The sequence below is a fragment of the Micromesistius poutassou genome, assembly GCF_964030765.1.
Source record: "Micromesistius poutassou genome assembly, chromosome: 14".
NCBI classification, from domain to species: Eukaryota; Metazoa; Chordata; class Actinopteri; order Gadiformes; family Gadidae; genus Micromesistius; species Micromesistius poutassou.
In genome coordinates this window covers 279,714-301,204 of record NC_140284.1, presented here as the reverse complement: position 1 = coordinate 301,204, position 21,491 = coordinate 279,714, and the positions used below count along the sequence as shown (strand labels likewise).

Genomic DNA, 21,491 nt, shown 5'->3' with positions numbered 1-21,491 from the left:
TCCTCCTCCTCCACCTCCTGTGTTTTCTGAAGGTTTTGGACTGTCGAGTCGTGGATGACTTACATTTTCCATCAGCCGTTGTGCGTTGTGTTTGGTCTGGTACTTACTCACGGGGCAGAATGTCTGGGATATTTGGATAATCCCGTTTATTTACGAACTGAATCAACACCCCGCGGTCCGTGTCCCCTCTCCCCCCCATCTCCACGGCTCCCAGCCAAACAGTGCGTTGGAAGCAGGGTGGCTAAGACCTTTTGATTAATCATACGCGTTTGGTGATGTCATACGCTCACGGGAAATGCCATGGGGAGACTGCAGTGCTACGCTCGGAGGACCGGCGGGGGCCCCGGGGGCCCCAGCGGGGCCCGCTGCCCCGCTCCATGTTTGGACATGCGCTGGCTGGCGGTGCTCAGGAGAAGAGGCGATGTGTTTATAAGACTGAACCTGAATGTAACTGAAGGTCTTCAGTGGTGTTTGGTGTAGGAGGGCCAAGCCAATCGCTCAAGTGGCTTGGGACGATGGCGGTGTCGCTCAATGTATCTGTTTTACTGCGAGATTGTTTGAACCGTAAGCAGGTTTTATATCCTCTAAACTCCTGAACTGTATCAGCGAATACACAAGTATTCAGTGGAGGCTTTTATCGACTGTGAGTTAGGCCTCATTTTTATGGGCTGAGGCATTTTGCTTTGGGATGCAAACAGGTTGAAGGCGGACATTAGGTTTCTAACCCTTTATCTAACTACTTAACTAACTAACTACTCGCCAACAACTTAGTTGGCGTATGCATGGTTGAAGACAAAGTCACAAATGACATGACAAAGACCTGTGAGCAGCCTCCCTCATCGCCTTAACTAAACCAAGTCACTCCGATCGAATGATATCGAACCACGTCCAATGGCATGATGAGTAACGTGCAATAGCTAGAGAACATACATCTGTGATTCATGTCTGAAGAGGTTGGGCTCTGGTTGGGAGTACAGCACACAGCCTCAAAGTATGATGCATAATACTCCTGTAAGTCAATATGTGTGGACGTAAATATGTCTTCCCTCTGAATCTGGATGGAAGTTGTGTGTGGTTGTCCCAGCATATGAACTGACCTGAACTGAACCTATTTCTAAACATACACAAACTGGAAGCTTAATAATAACACAGCTTACCAAATGTGTAAATACCAATCAGAATGTATGCTCCATGGTTGGGTCTTTGATTTAGCTTTTTGGAACTTTCTTCTCAAATAAGAGCAACACAAGTATCTGTCTAGTTAACTGTCCCATGACATTTCTTGGATGTTAACTGAAAGGAACAAAATGGATACATAATAAAAGGTATAAATTGAATTATCATCCATTTCTTTACAACCGTGTTCAAGCTTGTGTCTTGTGACAATGTCATGGATGCTCACATGTATAGGTTAGGGGGGGCAAACTGAAACCATGTGTTTGTTGTTATTGTGAATCTAAATACAATGAAAAGGATGACACTGTTTGAAGTCAAGCATTCTATAACATCAAAAGTATATATATAACATCAAAAGATGTTAGGATGAAAGAGGAAATGGAGCAGATGCAGTCTTTGTCTCTGTTTGGTTGAGTTTTGCGGCACCTTTCACTTCAATACAATGGTAGTGAAATAAAGGATTAATATGATAAAGGATTAATATAATAAAGGCTTATTCAGAAAACCGAGGACACACGAGCAACAAGATAAAAAATTTAAAATAAATAATTTTCCAATCTCTGTCTAGTGACGGTCTCTCGGGAAGCCACACCAAGTTACTTTAAGGAAAGAGTTAAATACACAGTTTAAGATTAAGGTAAACTGATTAACTGCAAATGCAGACAGCCATGGTGGCCGCTGAGGGAACTCTGCTTTGTGCTCTGTGTTGAAACGATTTGCGCTTGGTCAATTGTTTCCCGGCGGAATATTGCTTTAGATGTCTATTCTATAGCAGTAGTGCTACCAATGTTATACCACTAATGCAGTAGTCTCACTATCAATGTTGTTCTACCAACGTTGTAGGAATTCAAAATGTAAACCATGTTCACCATGATGTAGCCAGCGGCCCTCTAGCGACCCCGCTTTGATTCTGAACATGTCGTTCCCTCTCTCTTTCTACCCACTTTCTTGTCAAGCCCATACAATATATATATATATATACATTTTACCTAATTCAATAACATCATTCATAGAAGATGAGCACTGTTTACATTTGCGCTTGGCCCAGTTGTTTACAGCACTTGCTTTTTTTCTATTTCCTCTGATCCAGAACATTCTTTGATTGTTATTTGGATAAAAGGGTCTCCCAAAAGACTAGCTTTGAATTTCAAGATAAGATAATAATCCTAAATTCATGTCCCGATTGGGAAATCTGGGAACGCAATGTACCAACATTCACCATGAGCTATTGGCTATATCTAAGTGATATTCTAACCTGTTGACTAAAGGTGTTGAGCCTCCTCTCGCTCCTCTGGTGCCCAGGACGGTGAGCCTCATGCAGGCCCTGGACGAGAACTACGAGGTGGACCTGGTCTACATCACGGAGCGGATCATCTCCGTCTCCTTCCCCAGCTCGGTGGAGGAGCAGAGCTACGGAGCCAACCTGCGTGAGGTGGCCACCATGCTGCGCTCCAAACACGGACAACACTACCTGGTACGGCCCGGGGCCCGGGCCCTGCTCCAGGGTATCCTGGAGGCGGTGTTGTGCAAGTTCACACTTCACGTGAACAAGTTCAAAGTTCAGTTCATACAAAAGAAAATTAATCAATTCATGTTCATAGTTCATCAATTCAGTTTTGAACTAGTTCATGTTCAGTTCATGAACAGTTATTTTAGAAACCGAGGAAAAACTGTGGGAGTGAATATTATGTGCTTATCTTTTAAAATTAATCCTCTCCATTATCAGCTGCCCATCACTACCATCTAAAATTGTTGTGGATATTATTTGTACACCTGTTTCACTCATCACAACTAAGGCAGTAACTCTATTTAATAATCATGTCATCTGGACCTAAGTATCAATTCAGAATGTCACAAAATCTGAACTAGTTCAAGTTCAAGTTCTTTAGTTAGAAATATGTTACGTTCAGTTCAAAGTTCATAGAAAAATGAACTTGTTCAATGAACTAGTTATTTTGAACTAGTTCATGCACAACACTGCCTGGAGGGTTATGGGGACTCTGATGCAAACCTAGCCTAGGAGGCTGCATGGTTTGTTGGCCACAGCACATCTGAATCATAGAACTGTACGATTTAAGACCCATCTGAATGTTTTTTTTCTTACGGTACACGAGAAATGGCAATGATGTCTGACTCAGTCACACGATACTTTCTACAATACTTTCTTTGATACAAATTGCACATCAGAGATTCATAAATGACTGCTTTTCTTATCTATTCCAGCTCTTCAACCTCAGTGACAAACGTTACGACATTAACCAGCTCAACCCAAAGGTAGGAGATTCTACTCTGCTCTACTCACGGCTCTACTCCATCTACTAGACTCTCCTCTGACCAGCATTTGTATGATATTTAACTCAATGTAACTTTTTGGCCCTAATTCTCTCTCTCACTCTCTCTCTCTCTCTCTCTCTCTCTCTCTCTCTCTCTCTCTCTCTCTCTCTCTCTCTCTCTCTCTCTCTCTATGTCTCTCATCCAGGTCCTGGACTTTGGCTGGCCAGACCACCACGCCCCAGCACTGGACAAGATCTGCAGCATCTGCAAGGCCATGGACACATGGCTGAGCGCAGACAGACACAACGTGGTGGTCGTACACAACAAGGTACACATACCAACACAGGAAGCCAATACTAGTTACAAGATACAAGAACAAGATACCAGGGATAGATAGACCAGCACAATATATGCTTTGTGACTGCTGTTTGGGTTTGTGTGCTGCTTATGATCAGGTGTGTTTGCAGCCAATAGAGGGCGCTCTTTGGCTCTATCAGGGCTCCCCCAACCCCATCCCACAGAGTACTGCTGTGTGTGTGTGTGTGTGTGTGTGTGTGTGTGTGTGTGTGTGTGTGTGTGTGTGTGTGTTTGAGTGTGGCCACACTGTTTGTAAATGTAATCCTCCTGAAACATTTGTCATAGTGCACTGCTGTTTGCAGGGATTAAGTGTGTGTGTTTGTATGTTTGTGTCTGAGTCTGTGTGTGTGTATGTGTGTGTGTGAGTGAATGAGAGAGAGTATGTTTTAACTAGCTCTGGGTTTGTTTTGTTTAAAGTTGCGATGAAGGTAAGATTTAGAAAAACGGTGATTAACGGAAAAAACAAGCCCAGCCTAAGCCACTCTAGAGACGTAATCAGGATGTTTCACTCTCCCAGTCCTAGAAACAACTGCCCAGCCAACAGGAAAACAAAAGGTCAAAGGCCAAAGTCCAGCACATAGTGTTAACTTATGATGTTCCTTTAGGCAGAGTTTTGTGGGTCCATGTGCTCAAAACCTCACACACCTGGCAACCCACCGCCTCCGACCAAATCATCGAATGCATTTCCAATCTCACCAACGTCTTTTCCACTCTCCTTGCGTTGTGTAGGGTCGCTTCTCTGCAGCCCATGAATTAAACATACGTGGGTCCACCTTTAACCCTTTTCACCGGGAAAAAAGTAGTTCCCATAAGGAAGGGTGTAAACATGGCAGTTGCCATGACGACCGGGCTTGTTGTTTTCCTTGCAGGGTTGCGTAACGCGGGCCGATGAGAACATCACTGGAGTGGGCGGGTCGGAGGAGGAGGTGGTGGTGGTGGTGTCTATGACGGTTGCTAAGGAAGTCATTTGGTGTTGGATTTACACATCACCAACCAAGCGCTCCCCCAGTGGACAACATACTGGTGTTTAGAATGTGGAACGTGGAACAGACTTAGTAACCATTTAACCCTTTAGGAAGACTTAACCCTTTGCCTGGTTGGGGAATGCTTTGGTGTTATTTGCAGATTGGTTGCTCAGTGCATCCATTTGCTTGTGTCAAAAAGTGGAAGTCTCCAGTATAAACCCACCAAACCCACCAAAAAAACACGATGGCAGAATCGTTTGCCCTAAAGCCATGTTCATCTTTATAATAATCAAAGCTACAGAATATTATTCATGGTCTTCAGATGATAATCCTTTTGGGAGCAATATTGACATTGCAACAGACAGCCGATGATTGACTGATGGATTGGTTGATTGATTTGTTTGTTTCCAGGGCAACCGAGGCAGGACCGGGGTGGTGGTGGCAGCATACATGCACTACAGCAACATATCGGCCAGGTACAGCTCCACCACCACACAAACAGAGGCAAGGTCAGCCCACCCTACAGCCTGCTGTGTGGGGTGGACTGTTTGTGTCAGGCACTTGATTTAGTTTGTCGTTTTTCAATTTTTTTATGTTTTCACAAACAAAAGAAAGGAAGAGAGACAGCCAACAACAGAAAAACACCCATTGTTAGTCACAGAAGACAAAACAAAGTATAGTTTGGCAAAACAAATCTCCCAGAAAATCAATCCAATGCAAAGAACCCAGCGATGCTCCTACATAATATAAAGTTAGATATACAGTATATTAATATATATAACCTCAGTCTGGTGAGGATCCAGTGGTCTGAGAGAGGTAGAGAACATTACAGTCTGCTCCACCTCTATGAGCTCCATCAAAGCAGCTTATTGAAACATGGAGCAACCAATGATAACAATCATATTAGTTATCTTTATTTGTAGTATATAGCACCATTTTAAACAGATGTTACAAAATGCTTAACAGGGCAAATACAATAACAAACCATGGTCAAGGACAAAGTAATCAAGCATTGGAAAAATAAACACAGGATTTATATTATTACCACTTTTCCAATTGACAGTGAAAACATATTGCGTTATATCACCCAGCTTCCCATCATTAAGAGTTGTTGACTCACATGCCAGATGATAAGTGAATTATGTTGCATAACGCACAACATAGTTCAGAGGGAATCTAGTCTATTTAAAAATGGGGGGAAACTTCAGTCCCATGGGTACACCTCATCGTCCCTCGAAGAATGTGCACTCCACTCCCAAGAGATGTCCGTTCTGCTGCATGCCTTGTATGGCTGTCATTGGATTGAACCTTCTTTTGTGGGATTCAAAACATTGTGGCCTTCCAGTGAAAACATTAGCACCAGCAATCCTGTGAGACGTCCCTGAAATCCTCTTTAGAAAGCTGTAAATGAAGGAAATTAAATTGTTTTTTCACTCTCAAACTTCAACACAATGATTTTTTAAACACTATCAAAATGTGTTTGTGTGCAATTCATTCTAACATTCCTTTACAACTGACTTGTAAAGGATAAACGTCTCTTAAACTAACCAATACTATTGGTAATATTGGAGAAAATATCCCATATAAATACTATTTCTATGGGATATTTTCTCCCTCAGTGCTATTTTATAGGTCCCTTGGTGCCACGGCTCTTCCACTCTTCAGCCATGCTTGTATATTTACATTATGAAGTGAATGGGGGAGCTAGTCAGAGTCTCTTATCCTAATCTATCTTATCCTAATCTATCTCTATATGTTGTATGGCAGTGCGGACCAAGCTCTGGACCGCTTTGCTATGAAGAGGTTCTATGAAGATAAAGTACTTCCTGTCGGCCAGCCGTCACAGAAAAGGTCGGTCTTATCCCACTTCCTGTTCCAGAGGGATTTACGGTCTTAATGCTAAAGTGAACTGCTAATGCTACTCTGAATCCAGATTGGTGACATTTAAAGGCTAGAATAAAAGAATAATTGTGGGGATCAGAGAAGTGTACATGAGTGTACACTTAAAATGGAGGCATATAGGATTAATGTCAGTTCTTTGATTCACTTAAACCATAAACATATATATATATAAAGTGTGTCTATCTAGTGTGGCCTTTAACCTTAGACATGACAAGAGATGGTGACAATACAAAACCACAAAACATTACAACACAAAACAACATGAAACAAAGCATAACACTCCACGAAACAAACAACAACACATCCCAAACCACAAAGCTAAAGGAACCAGAGATTCTACCGCCTATCTAGACGTGATATGATATTTAACTTTTTGTGTGTGTGTGTGTGTGTGTGGGTATGTGTTTGTGCGTTTGTGTGTGCGGTTGTTGTGATGGTGCGTCCTTGTGTGTGTGTGTGTGTGTGTGTGTGTGTGTGCGTGGTGTGTGTGTGGTGTGTGTGTGTGGTGTGTGTGTGTGTGTGGTGTGTGTGTGTGTGTGTGTGTGTGTGTGTGCGTACGTGCGTGCGTGCGTGTGTGTGTGCAGGTATGTGCAGTACTTCAGTGGCCTGCTCTCGGGTAACATCAAGATCAACAACAAGCCGCTGTTCCTCCACCACGTCATCATGCACGGCATCCCCAACTTTGAGTCGCAAGGAGGTACACACACACACACACACACACTCACATTTAAATGTTTTTATTTGGATCCACATTTACAAGGGGGAAGGGGGAAAAAAGATCCAAACATTTTGGGCAGAAATACTGATAATGTGACAGGTTCATCAAGCTACAAGCCTCTGCAAGGCCTACATGATAAATGAAGTGATTAAACACCGATCACTTAAGGACAAACAAAACATCTTTGCCTCCAGATTATCATGCTACCTATGGTGGCTGATACAGAGCAGAATCTTCCTTCTTTAGTAATCCCCCCAACCGCAGTCCTCTACACACACACACACACACACACACACACACAACCCTAACCCTAACCCTAACACCTAATGGACTCCACAGAGTCTCAGTGTACTCAACATACAATAAGCATCCGTCCACATGTTATATGTATGTATCATAACATATCACATGTTATATGTATGTATCATAACATATCACATGTTATATGTATGTATCATAACATATCAAAGGTGAAACACTTCCACTTCTCTACGCTTTTCCAGGTTGTCGCCCTTTCCTCAAAATATACCAGGCCATGCAACCCGTCTACACATCTGGAATATAGTAAGTCTCTCACACACACACACACACACACACACACACACACACACACACACACACACACATACACGCACACACACACACACACACACACACACACACACACACATGCACACACCTGCACACACACACCTCCAGATTTTAATGAGATTTCGGGGAAAGCGAGCCTCTAATAGCTCCATAATAAAACCCTCGGCTCCCCCTTTATAGTCGTCCTCCAACCTCGCCTGTGGGCTAAATATATACATAAATCATGACTCTTTCCAGTTGGTACGATGATCTCGCCACATATTATTGTGTTTAGTTAGCCTCCCACACCACCGCTCTCGTTTCCCGCCCTCCAAGCCGTTGCCGTGGGGATGCTGGTATTGGATACCGGTGAGCAATGGAACCGGCAGACAGGCATCTCTGTGGACACCCTGTGGTCTCTAGGACCCCCACCTCTAGGCTCTATGAGCAGACAGGAAACAACGGATTGTTCTGGCGTTGGGAGGGTGTTTTTAAGGGTGAGGAGGTTAGGGGGAGGGGGGGCTGTGTTTTCCGTCTTTCCCTTCTAGTATTTCCTCTTAGGGACAATAACGGAAGGGAAAGGAACGCATATTGCCTGGTTTTTAACTCCCTTTATTTTGTCTGCTTACTCTCTATACCATGATGTAGGCTAGGCTATCTCACTAGCTAGCTTTACTTAGATCTTAGTCTGTGTGTTTGGTGACCCCCCCCATCCCACTTCACATCCTTGTCCATGATTGTCTTTTATCTGTTCTCACTACTGATAACTCCTGAACTGCATATCATTTCCACTCATTTCTACCGCTCGTCGCTCCATCAATCACAACAATCCACAACCTATATCCCCCAAGGCCCCTGAATCACTCTCTGTTCACAGACGGCAGAACCTCTTAAGGGCGTTCCCTTTAATCACATTCTCTCATCCTCGCTGGCTCTCTCACATGCCTCCTATTACCGGCCCTTACCGCGCTTTGATCGCTGGCTCTCGGCTGGACGATCTTCCAGACACTAATTCCCCCGACATTACCGTCTGAACACGAAGCACCGACCGCAAGCTGCAGACTGTCCAGCTACCTCCAGCCAATTGCCACCCAAGTCTGAGAGGCTTACTGGTTAACATGCTGCTGGCCTGCTGAGCGTGTGCAGTCTGTGACTTATCATGCGTCGCAAAACAATATCTGTCACGCGCAAGGGCCATGTCGTGCGTTTTCACATGAGGAAACAAGACAGAATAAAGTGAGTGGTCCCTCGTTGCTCTTCATTTGGAAACAAAGGACCTGGAGTGGAAAACATTTTCACTGTTTACTGACTCAAAATGTATATGGGGGCAAATCTGCAAAATGTACATTTAGATAAAAATAGATAGACTCCCATTCTCTTTTAAAAATGCTTGCCGGTGTGTTAGATTTCCTGCCAAATCATACCAAGCTGGTCTAAAAGGGCAAACAAAATATCCCTGATGATACAGTATCTACAATGGAAACATTACAATATGTATTGTAGTGGATGGTAGTCGTGAGTGTAGTTAGGACACCACAGTTTCATGGCAAGGGGGTCAGCTGAAAACTTCTGGGTTGGATCCCCAATGTCCACAACTTAACCTGTAGGCCTCCTACCGGCAAGACCCCCCAACGCCCCGATGCTCCTTCACGAAATGCTCCTGAATTCACTGAAGCGCTCCATGTGGTGGACGCTGGGCCCCTAACCGTCCTGTTCCCTCTGCAGCAACGTTCAAGGGGACAGCCAGACCAGCATCTGCATCACTATAGAGCCAGGCCTGCTTCTCAAGGGAGACATACTGGTAAGCTCCCCCTGCACCCCACACACTGGGCCCCAGTGGCTGGTATCTCTCTCTGTGTGCTCACACACTGGGCCCAGTGGCTGGTATCTCTCTCTGTGTGCTCACACACTGGGCCCAGTGGCTGGTATCTCTCTCTGTGTGCTCACACACTGGGCCCAGTGGCTGGTATCTCTCTCTGTGTGCTCACACACTGGGCCCCAGTGGCTGGTATCTCTCTCTGTGTGCTCACACACTGGGCCCAGTGGCTGGTATCTCTCTCTGTGTGCTCACACACTGGGCCCAGTGGCTGGTATCTCTCTCTGTGTGCTCACACACTGGGCCCAGTGGCTGGTATCTCTCTCTGTGTGCTCACACACTGGGCCCAGTGGCTGGTATCTCTCTCTGTGTGCTCACACACTGGGCCCAGTGGCTGGTATCTCTCTCTGTGTGCTCACACACTGGGCCCAGTGGCTGGTATCTCTCTCTGTGTGCTCACACACTGGGCCCAGTGGCTGGTATCTCTCTCTGTGTGCTCACACACTGGGCCCAGTGGCTGGTATCTCTCTCTGTGTGCTCACACAACGGTGTTCGACCGACCTGGACGTTGAGGAGCACTATGCATTTTGAACAATGAGTGACATTGATTTCTTCATTTTAGGAACATGCTCTGTAACTGTGGAGTGTAAATGTTACAGTGTTTGAAACAAGTTGTACCAGAAATTGTGTATCTTTTCCTATATTTCCCCATTGCTGTAAAAGGAAATTAAAGGCAGTTATACTTCCTTAAAGCTATGTTTACTATATTCAAATATATTTTTAAATATATTTTTTAAATATTTTGTATTATAGCATTATAGCAACTGAATGCTACGTAGCATTGCCTGTCTGCAGGTGTATGATACGGTATGTTTATTAGCAATGAGGGAATCATTTTTACTCACTGTATTTGGGGCCCCGGCGGCTATATGATTATTATTCTGTGTATGTTTATAGTTTCCATTGCAGGATAAATGTGCTCGTAAAAGCATAGCGAGAAGACTGTTGGCATGCCTCCTTGCTTTAACAAGTCTCATTATCACACTTTATGTTTGCTGTAAAATATCAATAATTTTGTCGTAAAATACAATGCTGAAATTTTGCAGCTGAGATTCCTTCCTCTTACAGGAACCTACGGGATCCACACAAGGCGTCCATCAAAGCTAAAAGATAAGAATAGACATTAGCTCACAGACGGTCTGAACGCATCGTCTTAAAATGGGTTAAGCGCTGCTGCATTGCACCGCAAAAAGGACAAAATAACGTGACTTTCCAAATCTGTGAAGAACGAACATTTTTACCGAGATAGTTCAAGGAGAAAATGGCATACATTTAGCAAAGGCTTCTGCTGACGCTCTGTAACTGGGCCTCTAACACCGGAGTGGGGCATGGGGACAGGCTCACTGGAGCCCAGCTGCAGCACTATGTTTAGGGGCCAGAGCCCGGAGCGGACTGGAGCCAGAAATCAGATCCCTGTTTTTCATCTAATGGAGGCTAATGGGGTAGCTTTTATCACGATTAATATTCAGCACGTACGTAAACTCTGATCTCTGCCCCCCAGCCCCCCAAGTGCTAAACTGTGAGATACCACATGTGTTTTCCTCCACATGAGAAACCGTGGAATTAGATCATCTTTTTATATATCTCGACTTGATTGTTAAATTAATGTTTATCTTTGCATACCTCACATTACATGGGCTGGGTTTGGGTGTTTTCGACTGGTGTTTTGTTAGTTTGTTAGTGAGCTACTGTAATATTTATAGTGTGCACATAGTTTAAGGTAAGGTAAGGGTCAGCTCCTTGTTTGTCTTTCAAGATGTTTCTTGAGTTTAAAACCAATACTTTTCACGTGGTTCATTAAATAAGTGGAAGGTTTAGGGGGCTTGTTGGCCATTTTGAAGGCCAAGGCGTCGGCCGTTCTGTTTTCCTAGCTCTATATCTGTCCTTAAGAACTGTCAGACTGCCGTTGCGTAATCCAAAGAGCGAGCTCTCTGTGGGAGGTAGGGCATTTTCCAGAAAGCCACCAGAAAGCCCCAGGGGATATTTGACTTATCCATGCTCCGTTCTGCAGCCCTGGGCTTGTTTGTTTGGATTCTGCAGACTTCCATCGTTCGCTTCATCCCTTTTTTAACCCTTTGTATGAGAAGCACATGGTGAACTGATAATTATGCAGAAATAAAAAGAAAACACATTTCATCGTAGACATTTATTCCCTTTATGCAATCTTGGCTGTCGTTCTCATATACTCTGAACCTCCTTTAAAGAGTGCTTCGTAATTAAGGAAATTAAATAACAAACACATCAGGTATACATTTTGACCTCTGAGGTGCATGAGATTCATAGGTATGTAAATATCTTCCTGTTACCTCCAACAGGAAGTATCATGTTATTTCAGCTTTAATGTAAATCCCTTTGGCTGATAAGATAAGCATATAAGAATTGATTTGTAGTGTACTTTTAATTGGGATAAAAGGTAAGTAAATACTCCATGAGACCTAGTAGCATTCATACAAGGGTCTCTCTCTGGGTGGGTGCACGGTAGGGACCCCACTGAGGGGTCCCCTCAGTGGGGTCCCTACTGAGGGGACCCCTCGGTAGGGTCCCTACCGAGGGGACCCCTCGGTAGGGACCACACTTCTATAGAAAACGAGATGCCTTAAAGGCTTTCCCTAACGGCGGTGCGCTGTAATAAAGGAGGAAAGGACGTTTTGATGGCCAGAGGTTCCTCTGTGTGCTCTACGTGGGATTGTTCGTATCGCTAGGATGGAGTTCAGTTGAGCCGCATTCCAGATGTGACGTTACACTTGAGGATGTTGTCGAGAAGACCGTCCTTTGTGCGTACGTGAATCAAAAATAAAAAGTCACGTGAATGAGACAGGTTTTTTTTCGAGGTTAGGGTTAGCTTCAAGACCGTGTTGTGTGTTAGGGTTAGGGTTAGTGTGTGTGTATAGGGTTAGGGTTAGCTTCAAGACCGTGTTGTGTGTTAGGGTTAGGGTTAGTGTGTGTGTATAGGGTTAGGGTTAGCTTCAAGACCGTGTTGTGTGTTAGGGTTAGGGTTAGTGTGTGTGTATAGGGTTAGGGTTAGCTTCAAGACCGTGTTGTGTGTTAGGGTTAGGGTTAGTGTGTGTGTATAGGGTTAGGGTTAGCTTCAAGACCGTGTTGTGTGTTAGGGTTAGGGTTAGTGTGTGTGTATAGGGTTAGGGTTAGCTTCAAGACCGTGTTGTGTGTTAGGGTTAGGGTTAGGGTTAGTGTGTATAGGGTTAGGGTTAGCTTCAAGACCGTGTTGTGTGTTAGGGTTAGGGTTAGTGTGTGTGTATAGGGTTAGGGTTAGCTTCAAGACCGTGTTGTGTGTTAGGGTTAGGGTTAGGGTTAGTGTGTATAGGGTTAGGGTTAGCTTCAAGACCGTGTTGTGTGTTAGGGTTAGGGTTAGGGTTAGTGTGTGTGTATAGGGTTAGGGTTAGCTTCAAGACCGTGTTGTGTGTTAGGGTTAGGGTTAGGGTTAGGGTTAGTGTGTATAGGGTTAGGGTTAGCTTCAAGACTGTGTTGTGTGTTAGGGTTAGGGTTAGTGTGTATAGGGTTAGGGTTAGCTTCAAGACTGTGTTGTGTGTTAGGGTTAGGGTTAGTGTGTGTGTATAGGGTTAGGGTTAGCTTCAAGACCGTGTTGTGTGTTAGGGTTAGGGTTAGGGTTAGCTTCAAGACCATGTTGTGTGTGTTAGTGTGTGTGTATTAGCTTTCTTCCCCGATGTAACGGACCGATGTCTATAGCGTTCACTGTAGATGGAAACGTACTCAGACATATTACATTACTGTAGGGAGTGGGTGGGGGTCACGGCGACTTGCTCAAGGATTCCCACAGGTCAAGCTGCGGACATTGGGGCAACAAAACCATAACCTTTGTACCAGGACACATGTTCTGAAGCCTCTGTTCCCCCCCCCTGCAGCTGAAGTGCTACCACAAGAGGTACCGCAGCCCGTCCCGCGACGTGGTGTTCAGGGTTCAGTTCCACACCTGCGCCGTCCATGACCTGGGCATCGTGTTCGGGAAGGACGAGCTGGACGAGACCTTCAAAGGTGGGCAGCCTGGTGTCTGTGTGGAGTCCGTCGGTGGCCATCATCACCTCAGGGGCTTGGCTCTGACCACCACCACTGGTGGCTCTGATGCAAGGCTCATTTATTGCAGAATGTTTTTGAGAGTTGGCAAAAGGGTTCATATTGTCGGGATGTTAACGTCTTTTCCCTTTCCCGCTTGCAGATGACAGGTTCCCAGAATATGGAAAAGTGGAGTTTGTCTTCTCGTTTGGGCCAGAAAAGATCCATGGTGAGAAGAAGTCTTATATAGTCTTATATATGATTGTTTCCTGTTCTCCCTCCTTCCTTAAAAGTTTAGTTTTTATTAAATTTGTATTTTATTGTCTATTGAAAATCCTGATATTTGTTGTTCTCCTTAATTTATTATTCGTCCACCCACCTACTGTATATCTATCTATCTTTCTATCTATCTGTCTATTTGACAGTCTTTCTGTTGGTCCGTTCGTCTTTTTGTCTAAAAGCAGTTGTGTGAGATAGAGCGGAAGTGAGTCAGCTCCTTTACAAAACTCACAAAAAACGAATTCTAGGATACGTCATATATTTATAATATTATATTTAAAGATACTTACACATTAAAGCAGTGAAACAGGGCAGTATGTCGTGGTTTAAATCCAAAAGATATTTACTTTTTCTTCTGTGCCTTTCTGTTATGCAGGTCAAGGTATGGATCGCCTGGAGAATGGCCCCAGCGTCTCCGTGGACTACAATACCCAGGATCCTCTGATCCGCTGGGACTCCTACGAAAACTTTAATCAGCACTGTGAGGACAACGCAGAGGGTGAGTTTAATCGGCCTAAATGCTGTGTCACCGCACACATTAACAACCTCATACAAAAACACAGTCACTCATGTGCACAAACACACACACAGACACACACACACACACACACACACAGACACGCATAGCGTGTAATCCTAATGACCTTTTGAACAGCTCTGTTTGTGTCTTCTTCATGGGCCGTGGTTTAGTGCGCTGCGTCTGTGACCCTGGGCAGATTCAATCAGCCGAGCTTTCACACTCTCAAAACATCCTAATCCTGCAGGCGCTCAGGGTCAAACCAAGTTCACAGCGCCACCGTGTAGCTGCCCAAACATAACCTAAGGATAGTCCAGGAATTGGATTTGGGTTTTAAAGACAATTTGGCTCAAAATATATTGTTTTTCTAATGAATATATCTACAAAAAATAAAGAATACAGAGGTTATATAATCAGTTTTAGGTATTCTGTGTGTAGTTTTTACATGCCATATGATTTGCATGTGCACATATATAAATGGTTATTCCCATAAGTGCAATGTAAACCTTTTTGTTCTTGGAGCAAAAGCCCACATTTTCCCTTGATAGCTTACCATCCAAGCTAGCCGTCCACATGCCTTGTGGTCCCACAGATCCACAATGTCCCTGCAAAACCACGTAGAGCGCGGCCGGGCCGCGTCCCTCTGTGGTGACCCAGAGGAATGCACCGAGCCCCTAGGACCGCTAGTGGCCCCTGTGTCTGGGTGTCCAAGGGAAGGGAGACGTCTGGATTCAGTCGTAGTGCTGGACACACACAAGCCCATCATTCCTGTGGTGTACGTCGGTCACTCTGGTCAGATAGTGTTTCACCAGAATATGGAAGGTTTGCTCTATTTCCTGTAGTGGATAGAGCTTTGTGTTGTGTAACTTGCAAACGGTCCTCCAGTGTTTCTATTATTATACTTTTGAGGCAGATGTTGCTGGAAAACGTTCATAGAGGAGCAGGATAGTGAACTAGGATATTTGATCCCCAACAGTTCTGGCTGAAAATAAATGTCCTCAGTCTACATGTATCCTTCATTGAGCAAGATGCCTAACCCCTTAGTATGTGAAAAATTATAATAATATTAACAGTCATTTAATCACTATATTGCTTTGGATTAAAGCATCTGCTTAATGACTCAAACGTCAATAGTTAACATTCAAAACACAAAGGCATTTTTGTCACTGGTTGACGGTTAATTCTGTCGGAGTTCCTGAACGACTGAAATGTCAAAGGTCACTGGACTGTCTTTATCACTGCTCATAAAGTGAGCCTTCACACTAGCTGAGCTTGAAATAGGCGCCACAGAAATAGAATAGGTTGAGCTCTCATCCTTATTTTGATTCAGTGGAGATGAGATTGTGTGAGTGTGTGTGTGTGTGTGTTTGTGTGTGACTGTGTGTTTGGGTGTGATTGTTTATGAGTGTGGTTTTACTATGTGGTAATTTGTTGCATATTTATGTGAGTTGTGTAATTGTATTTCAGAGTAAGTTGTGAGATGTTGGGATGGAATGGGACTCGGGAGAGAGAAAAAGAGAGAATGTGTTTGTGTGCCTACACATTTAAATGTGCTTGTGTGTGTGTGTGTGTGTGTGTGTGTGTGTTCAAGTATGTGTGTGCACGTGTAAATTGGGCAGGCAAAATCTGATCCAAGATGTGACACTCGCACACTCACACACAGACACACACACCACACACACACACGCACACGCACACACATACACACTCTTCATCTCCTTGAGATTTGGAATACTTGATAATACTTCAAACATTTCTCACAGTGGCCATTGTGCCAGAGTCCATGGCTTCACTCTGCCAGCCAGACAGACGGATACAGACTGCATTTCAAAGCTTGTGATTGGGACTGTGATGGCGGTCACAGGCTCTTAAAGGGACATTTGGACCGCTGCCCTGCTCACTGAGCCAGCCAGGGTTTGCAGTAATGGTGGAAAAAGGAATGGGTTTTCTCTCAGTCTCAGAGGGTGTGCAGTTCTGCTGTCATTAAATGTGCACTTCCAGAGTTCTGCACGTGTTTGTACCAACAAGGCAATTAGCTTGGATAGTGGCATAAGCCTTTTCACGGGCAGACAGGAGACTTTCAGATAGATATCTTTCCCTTTGGCAGCTGTAAACAAAAGTTTTGTTCAGTATCACCATGGTCAGTTTGTCTGCATGAGGGTTGGGTGTGTAAGGGAATAGCTTTTAGTTTGACGGGTGGATATTGCCTTGAAATGAGTTTCTAGAGTTGAAGTTAGTTTGCACTGGATTTATTGTGGATATTTAAAAACAAGACCAGAGTTACAGGCCTTTCTGTCATTGTTGTTGTTGTTGTGGTTCACCAATGACAGGCCTTTCTGTCATTGTTGTTGTTGTTGTGGTTCACCAATAAGTATCACAACTGAATTCACCAGCTCGTCAATCAGCTGTATATCTGGGATATTCTAGATACTTGTGGAGAGAAGAAAATGGTAGTAATATGAGGAACAAATATTAGAAAGGAATTCGTAGTAAGGAAGGAAGAGGCGAGAGACAGAGCTATATTCTATACTTTATTGTGTCTTATATGTATGTCTATAAGCAGGTCCCAGAACAACTCAAAATGGGGGTCCAACTGTTTTCAGTTTACAATTTGATGAAAACACAGAACTCTCAGCCAGCAAAGTTCATAGCAAGGGAGACTTAATCAGAAGTGAGAGCAAAATATCTGGTTCAGAGAAGCATTGGAGAGGTTGATTTTAACCAAGAAGGCAGTTAGAAGAATGCTAAACTAGCATTAAACTAAGCCACATCTTTTGGCTACGCTACATTTTAAGATTTAATTCAAACATATCAACAGATTGAGATGCCCTCAGAGCCATGAAGACCTCTGCTAAGTTCTCCGTTGCTCCTGTGTTCCTGTCTCCACCGCCCCTCTCTCCCCGTGATGAATGGTAGGAGTTAAAGACCTGCTCCTCCACTAGGCTGAGGAGATCTTTTATGCACGCTGTCACGGGAGGAGGAGGAGGAGGAGGAGGAGGAGGGGGGTGTGACAGAAAATGTCAGGGTGGGTTTGGAATGCGAGCTACTGCTCAGTGTGGACAGACACTTCTGGAAGAGTCTGGATGTTCAGTGTTCAGTGTTCAGTGTTCAGTGTGTGCTCAGGCTTGATCCTGACGGTTACACAGAAGGAAGAGCACAGAAACAGACAGAGAGAATACATTGTAGATGGTAGTGGCAGTTGTCCGCAAGTTTGAGTTTTTTCATGCAGTTTGGTTTGCATCAGTTTTTTCTCCATCGTTTCGGGCATTGAAGCGAAGAGGACAGGAAGCTTTCCCGAATGAATCTGCTGACCTTATTCCAGCGCACAACATGTGAGTAGTTATGGAGGGTTGAGGTTCACAGTGAATGCAGGGACTGTACTCATCACTGCTTTCTGGCAGACTGCAGAATTAATTATTGACATCAGATGGTCCGCCATCTCACGAGCTCCTCGTGTCTTGTGCTGTGTGTTTATTTATACGTTACTGTTCATCCCCGGGCACTTGATACACTTTAATCTTGATTTTTTTTATTAACTGTCAACATGAAACGGTGTGTAACTGTGCAGACGGCTCCAGAGCGCTGGCCTGGTGGTAGATCTTCAGAGCTGGCGTACTGACAACGTAGTGACACAATACTGAACGTGAATCGACTCCAACCTGTTATCACATGACCCTCAACACGGGGGTCAATCCCAGCACAACGCAGAACAATAACAAAAAAAAAACATAATCCTTTTTCATCAAGAACTTTGAATGGTGACTCAGAGCTGTGGACGGACCCAGGGTTCAACGTCCAGGGTCACGCTGGTGTCTCCCCTGAGGTTTGGCTTTAAATGAGCGTTACCTTCTGAAGTGGGCCGTGTGTCACGGCAGGGTGTCGGTGCCGCTGTGTGTGTGTGTGTGTGTGTGTGTGTGTGTGTGTGTTGTCACGGCCCCCTCGCCCGCGGGACGCCCTTTGATCCTCCAGGAGGAAGGTGTGAGAGCTCCCGGCCGCCATGAATGAACTAATTGGCAAATGAGGAGAGCGAGAGAGAGAGAGAGACAGAGATAGAACGAGGGTGAGAGAGACAGTCGACCATGTCTGGCATGAACTATTTGTCTCCATTCACATTCTTTTGCCAGAGGGGTCCCGATGTGTGGTTCAGTGTCTGTTCAGGGACTATCCATGTTAAGAGACAGAGCTGCTGTGTATGTGTGTGTCTGTGTCTGTGTGTGTGTGTGTGTGTGTGTGTGTGTGTGTGTGTGTGTGTGTGTGTGTGTGTGTGTGTGTGTGTGTGTGTGTGTGCACGTGTATATCAAAGCAAGGGAGAAGGGGTTGTGGTGCTTGTGTTATCTTGGTAGATAGGTGAAGCTGCTGCAGGCCTGAAGACATTCTCATCTCTCATTGGTCGGTTGGCAGTGACAACCGTGCCATTTTCTCAGGCGTTCAGTTAAGTGTATGAGCACACAGTGTCTGTCTGGTCAGACGTCTGGGGGGTGATGGCAACAACACCTCCCCATGTGTGCTCCACCACTTTGGGGGAAAGGATACGGCCGCTTTGCCTCCAGACTTTGACATGGTCCTAAGCGTTGCACAACAACCCGAGACAGAGAGACATAATGGGAGAGAGAGAGAGAGAGAGAGAGAGAGAGAGAGAGAGAGAGAGAGAGAGAGAGAGAGAGAGGTAGAAGAGAGAGAGAGGGGGAGAGAGAGAGAGAGAGGGGAGAGAGAGAGGGGGGGGAGAGAGTGAGAGAGAGAGTGAGAGAGAGAGAGAGAGAGAGAGAGAGAGGTAGAAGAGAGAGAGAGGGGGGGAGAGAGAGAGGGAGAGAGAGAGAGAGGTAGAGAGAGAGGGGGAGAGAGGGAGAGAGAGAGAGGGAGAGAGAGAGAGTCGATTAGACGAAAAGCAAGAACAAGCACCCTGTGTGTTTTTCTGGAGTGTCATCGGCTGGACTCTGCCAGTGAGGCTACAGGAAGAGAGCGAAAGAGTTTGAACTAACATTCGAGAAACAAATAAAGAGCAGTTGGTAGTTCGGTAATGCTCTTGATGGGTTTGAAACTCTAAAGAGAATACAGATGGTAACGTATTGCAGAGGTATGGTTGTAGCATTAGACTAGTGGAGGGAAGATCAACAGAATACTATGGTATAATTGCAGTAACTGAGTTAAGTCAAATAGATGCTGAAGATATTAAAGATTGTGAAGCATTTTCCAGCAAGTACAGAGCTAGGACGCTTTGAATTTTTAACAACAACAACAACAACAACAACAACAACAACAACAGCAGCAACAACTGGCATCAGAAACAGGTCTGGCTATAAAAGGTAATCTTATATACAGTATTTGCTATCGCTTAAGTTGCTTAAGTCATCATTATTGCACCAGCATGCCATTTATTTAATTACATTTTATTATTTTAAGAATGACGTAATGCAACTTTGGCAAACATGTTTCCACGTGAACATATTAGCAGTTCCTAAAGTTATTTGTAATGAATGGAATCCTGAATCCTCTCTGTCCATATATTTCTCACTGTCTTACTTTGTATGGCTCTCTCTCTCTCTCTCTCTCTCTCCCTCTCTCCCTCTCTCTCTCTCTCTCTCTCTCTCTCTCTCTCTCCCACCCTCCCTCTCTCCCTCTCTGGTCATCAGCCTGTAGTCAGCCTGTGTGTCTTAGCTGTGGAGGCTGCTGTGAGTGAGAGGAGGAATGAGGAGGTGGTCAGGGTGTATTTATGGGGCTCCCCTGCCTTGTTGTGGGCCTTGTTATGAGTCCAGGCGGCCTGTTAGCCTGGGTCACTTAGCGTGCTGAATGGAGGCCTTCTGAGCACACAGGACGTAGGACTCCAAGAGTACATGTTTAACAAGGGCTGAGGGGCTATGTTCTGTGGGGCTGTGTGTGTGTGTTTTGCACTGTATGTGTGCACACACACACACAGCCCACACACACTCTCACACACACACACACACACACGCACACGCACACGGACACGCACCCACACACACATCCATGCAAAATTCCTCAAGTTTTTCCGGCTGAGATCACATGCTACCTTTTCTGGTTTTCATCAAATCATCAAGCCCTTATCGACTGATTTCCTTTTTTATTTCCAGAAACACTGCTTGCCGCTATATTGTCAATAACAATAAGGAGAATTTAGCCTGCGGCCATTTGCCAAAATAACAAACAAACTCAGGCTTTTGGTCCCTCGTGGTTTTCCACCAATCAATGCAGAAGAATACGATGATGTCATCAGAATGTTGTACGATCACCCCAAACAAACCTCAAAACAAACCACACACACATGGTAAACGTTAGTGGCAAACATTACCACTATTGTCTCATCAGCTCATCAACTATTGTGTCGTACCAATACAGCTGTTGTATTTTTAGGATTGTTTACAGAGTATATAATCAAAGAATATAGAATTCACATGACCAATTTGTCTACCTGTATACCTGATCTATATAGATCTCTATAGCTTTATCTACTCAGAACAAAGCCATGGTTAAACAGATAAATACCTTCATTCTCCAGGGGTGAAATAAAGCTTCATTCAAAGTAGGTCATCAGAGGCCACTGGAAAATGCTACTGCTTTTCCAAAACTCTTAAAAGGAGAACTGAGGAAGAGTATCCAGGCCAAATCTCTCCTCTCTCTGTCGCTCTAACTTACACACAAACACACCCAAATACACACACACATACACACACACACACACACACATGCAGTAGACTCTTAGACATCATGTGAAAATTTGTCTTCAATATGGATTTGATGTATTCCTCTAGTTTCGTCTTCAGGGAGTTTTAAACATCTGAAGTTAACCAAATCCGCTCTGACAGCACAACT

The 21,491-nt window shown here is 44.5% G+C and overlaps 1 protein-coding gene across 1 annotated transcript; it reads left to right on the top strand.

Annotated features, from left to right (window-relative positions):
* Positions 1-300: 300 nt before the first annotated feature.
* On the top strand, positions 301-15,341 carry LOC311358725 (tensin-1-like; the record flags this gene model as incomplete). The annotated part of the gene is made up of 14 exons (XM_084478850.1): positions 301-425; positions 2,479-2,650; positions 3,400-3,450; positions 3,656-3,778; positions 5,184-5,248; positions 6,540-6,623; positions 7,259-7,371; positions 7,896-7,956; positions 9,688-9,763; positions 13,720-13,849; positions 14,031-14,096; positions 14,523-14,645; positions 14,837-14,946; positions 15,285-15,341. The coding sequence occupies 14 exons, from the start codon at positions 301-303 to the stop codon at positions 15,339-15,341; spliced, it is 1,356 nt and encodes a 451-aa protein (XP_084334976.1).
* Between the last annotated feature and the right edge of the window lie 6,150 nt (positions 15,342-21,491).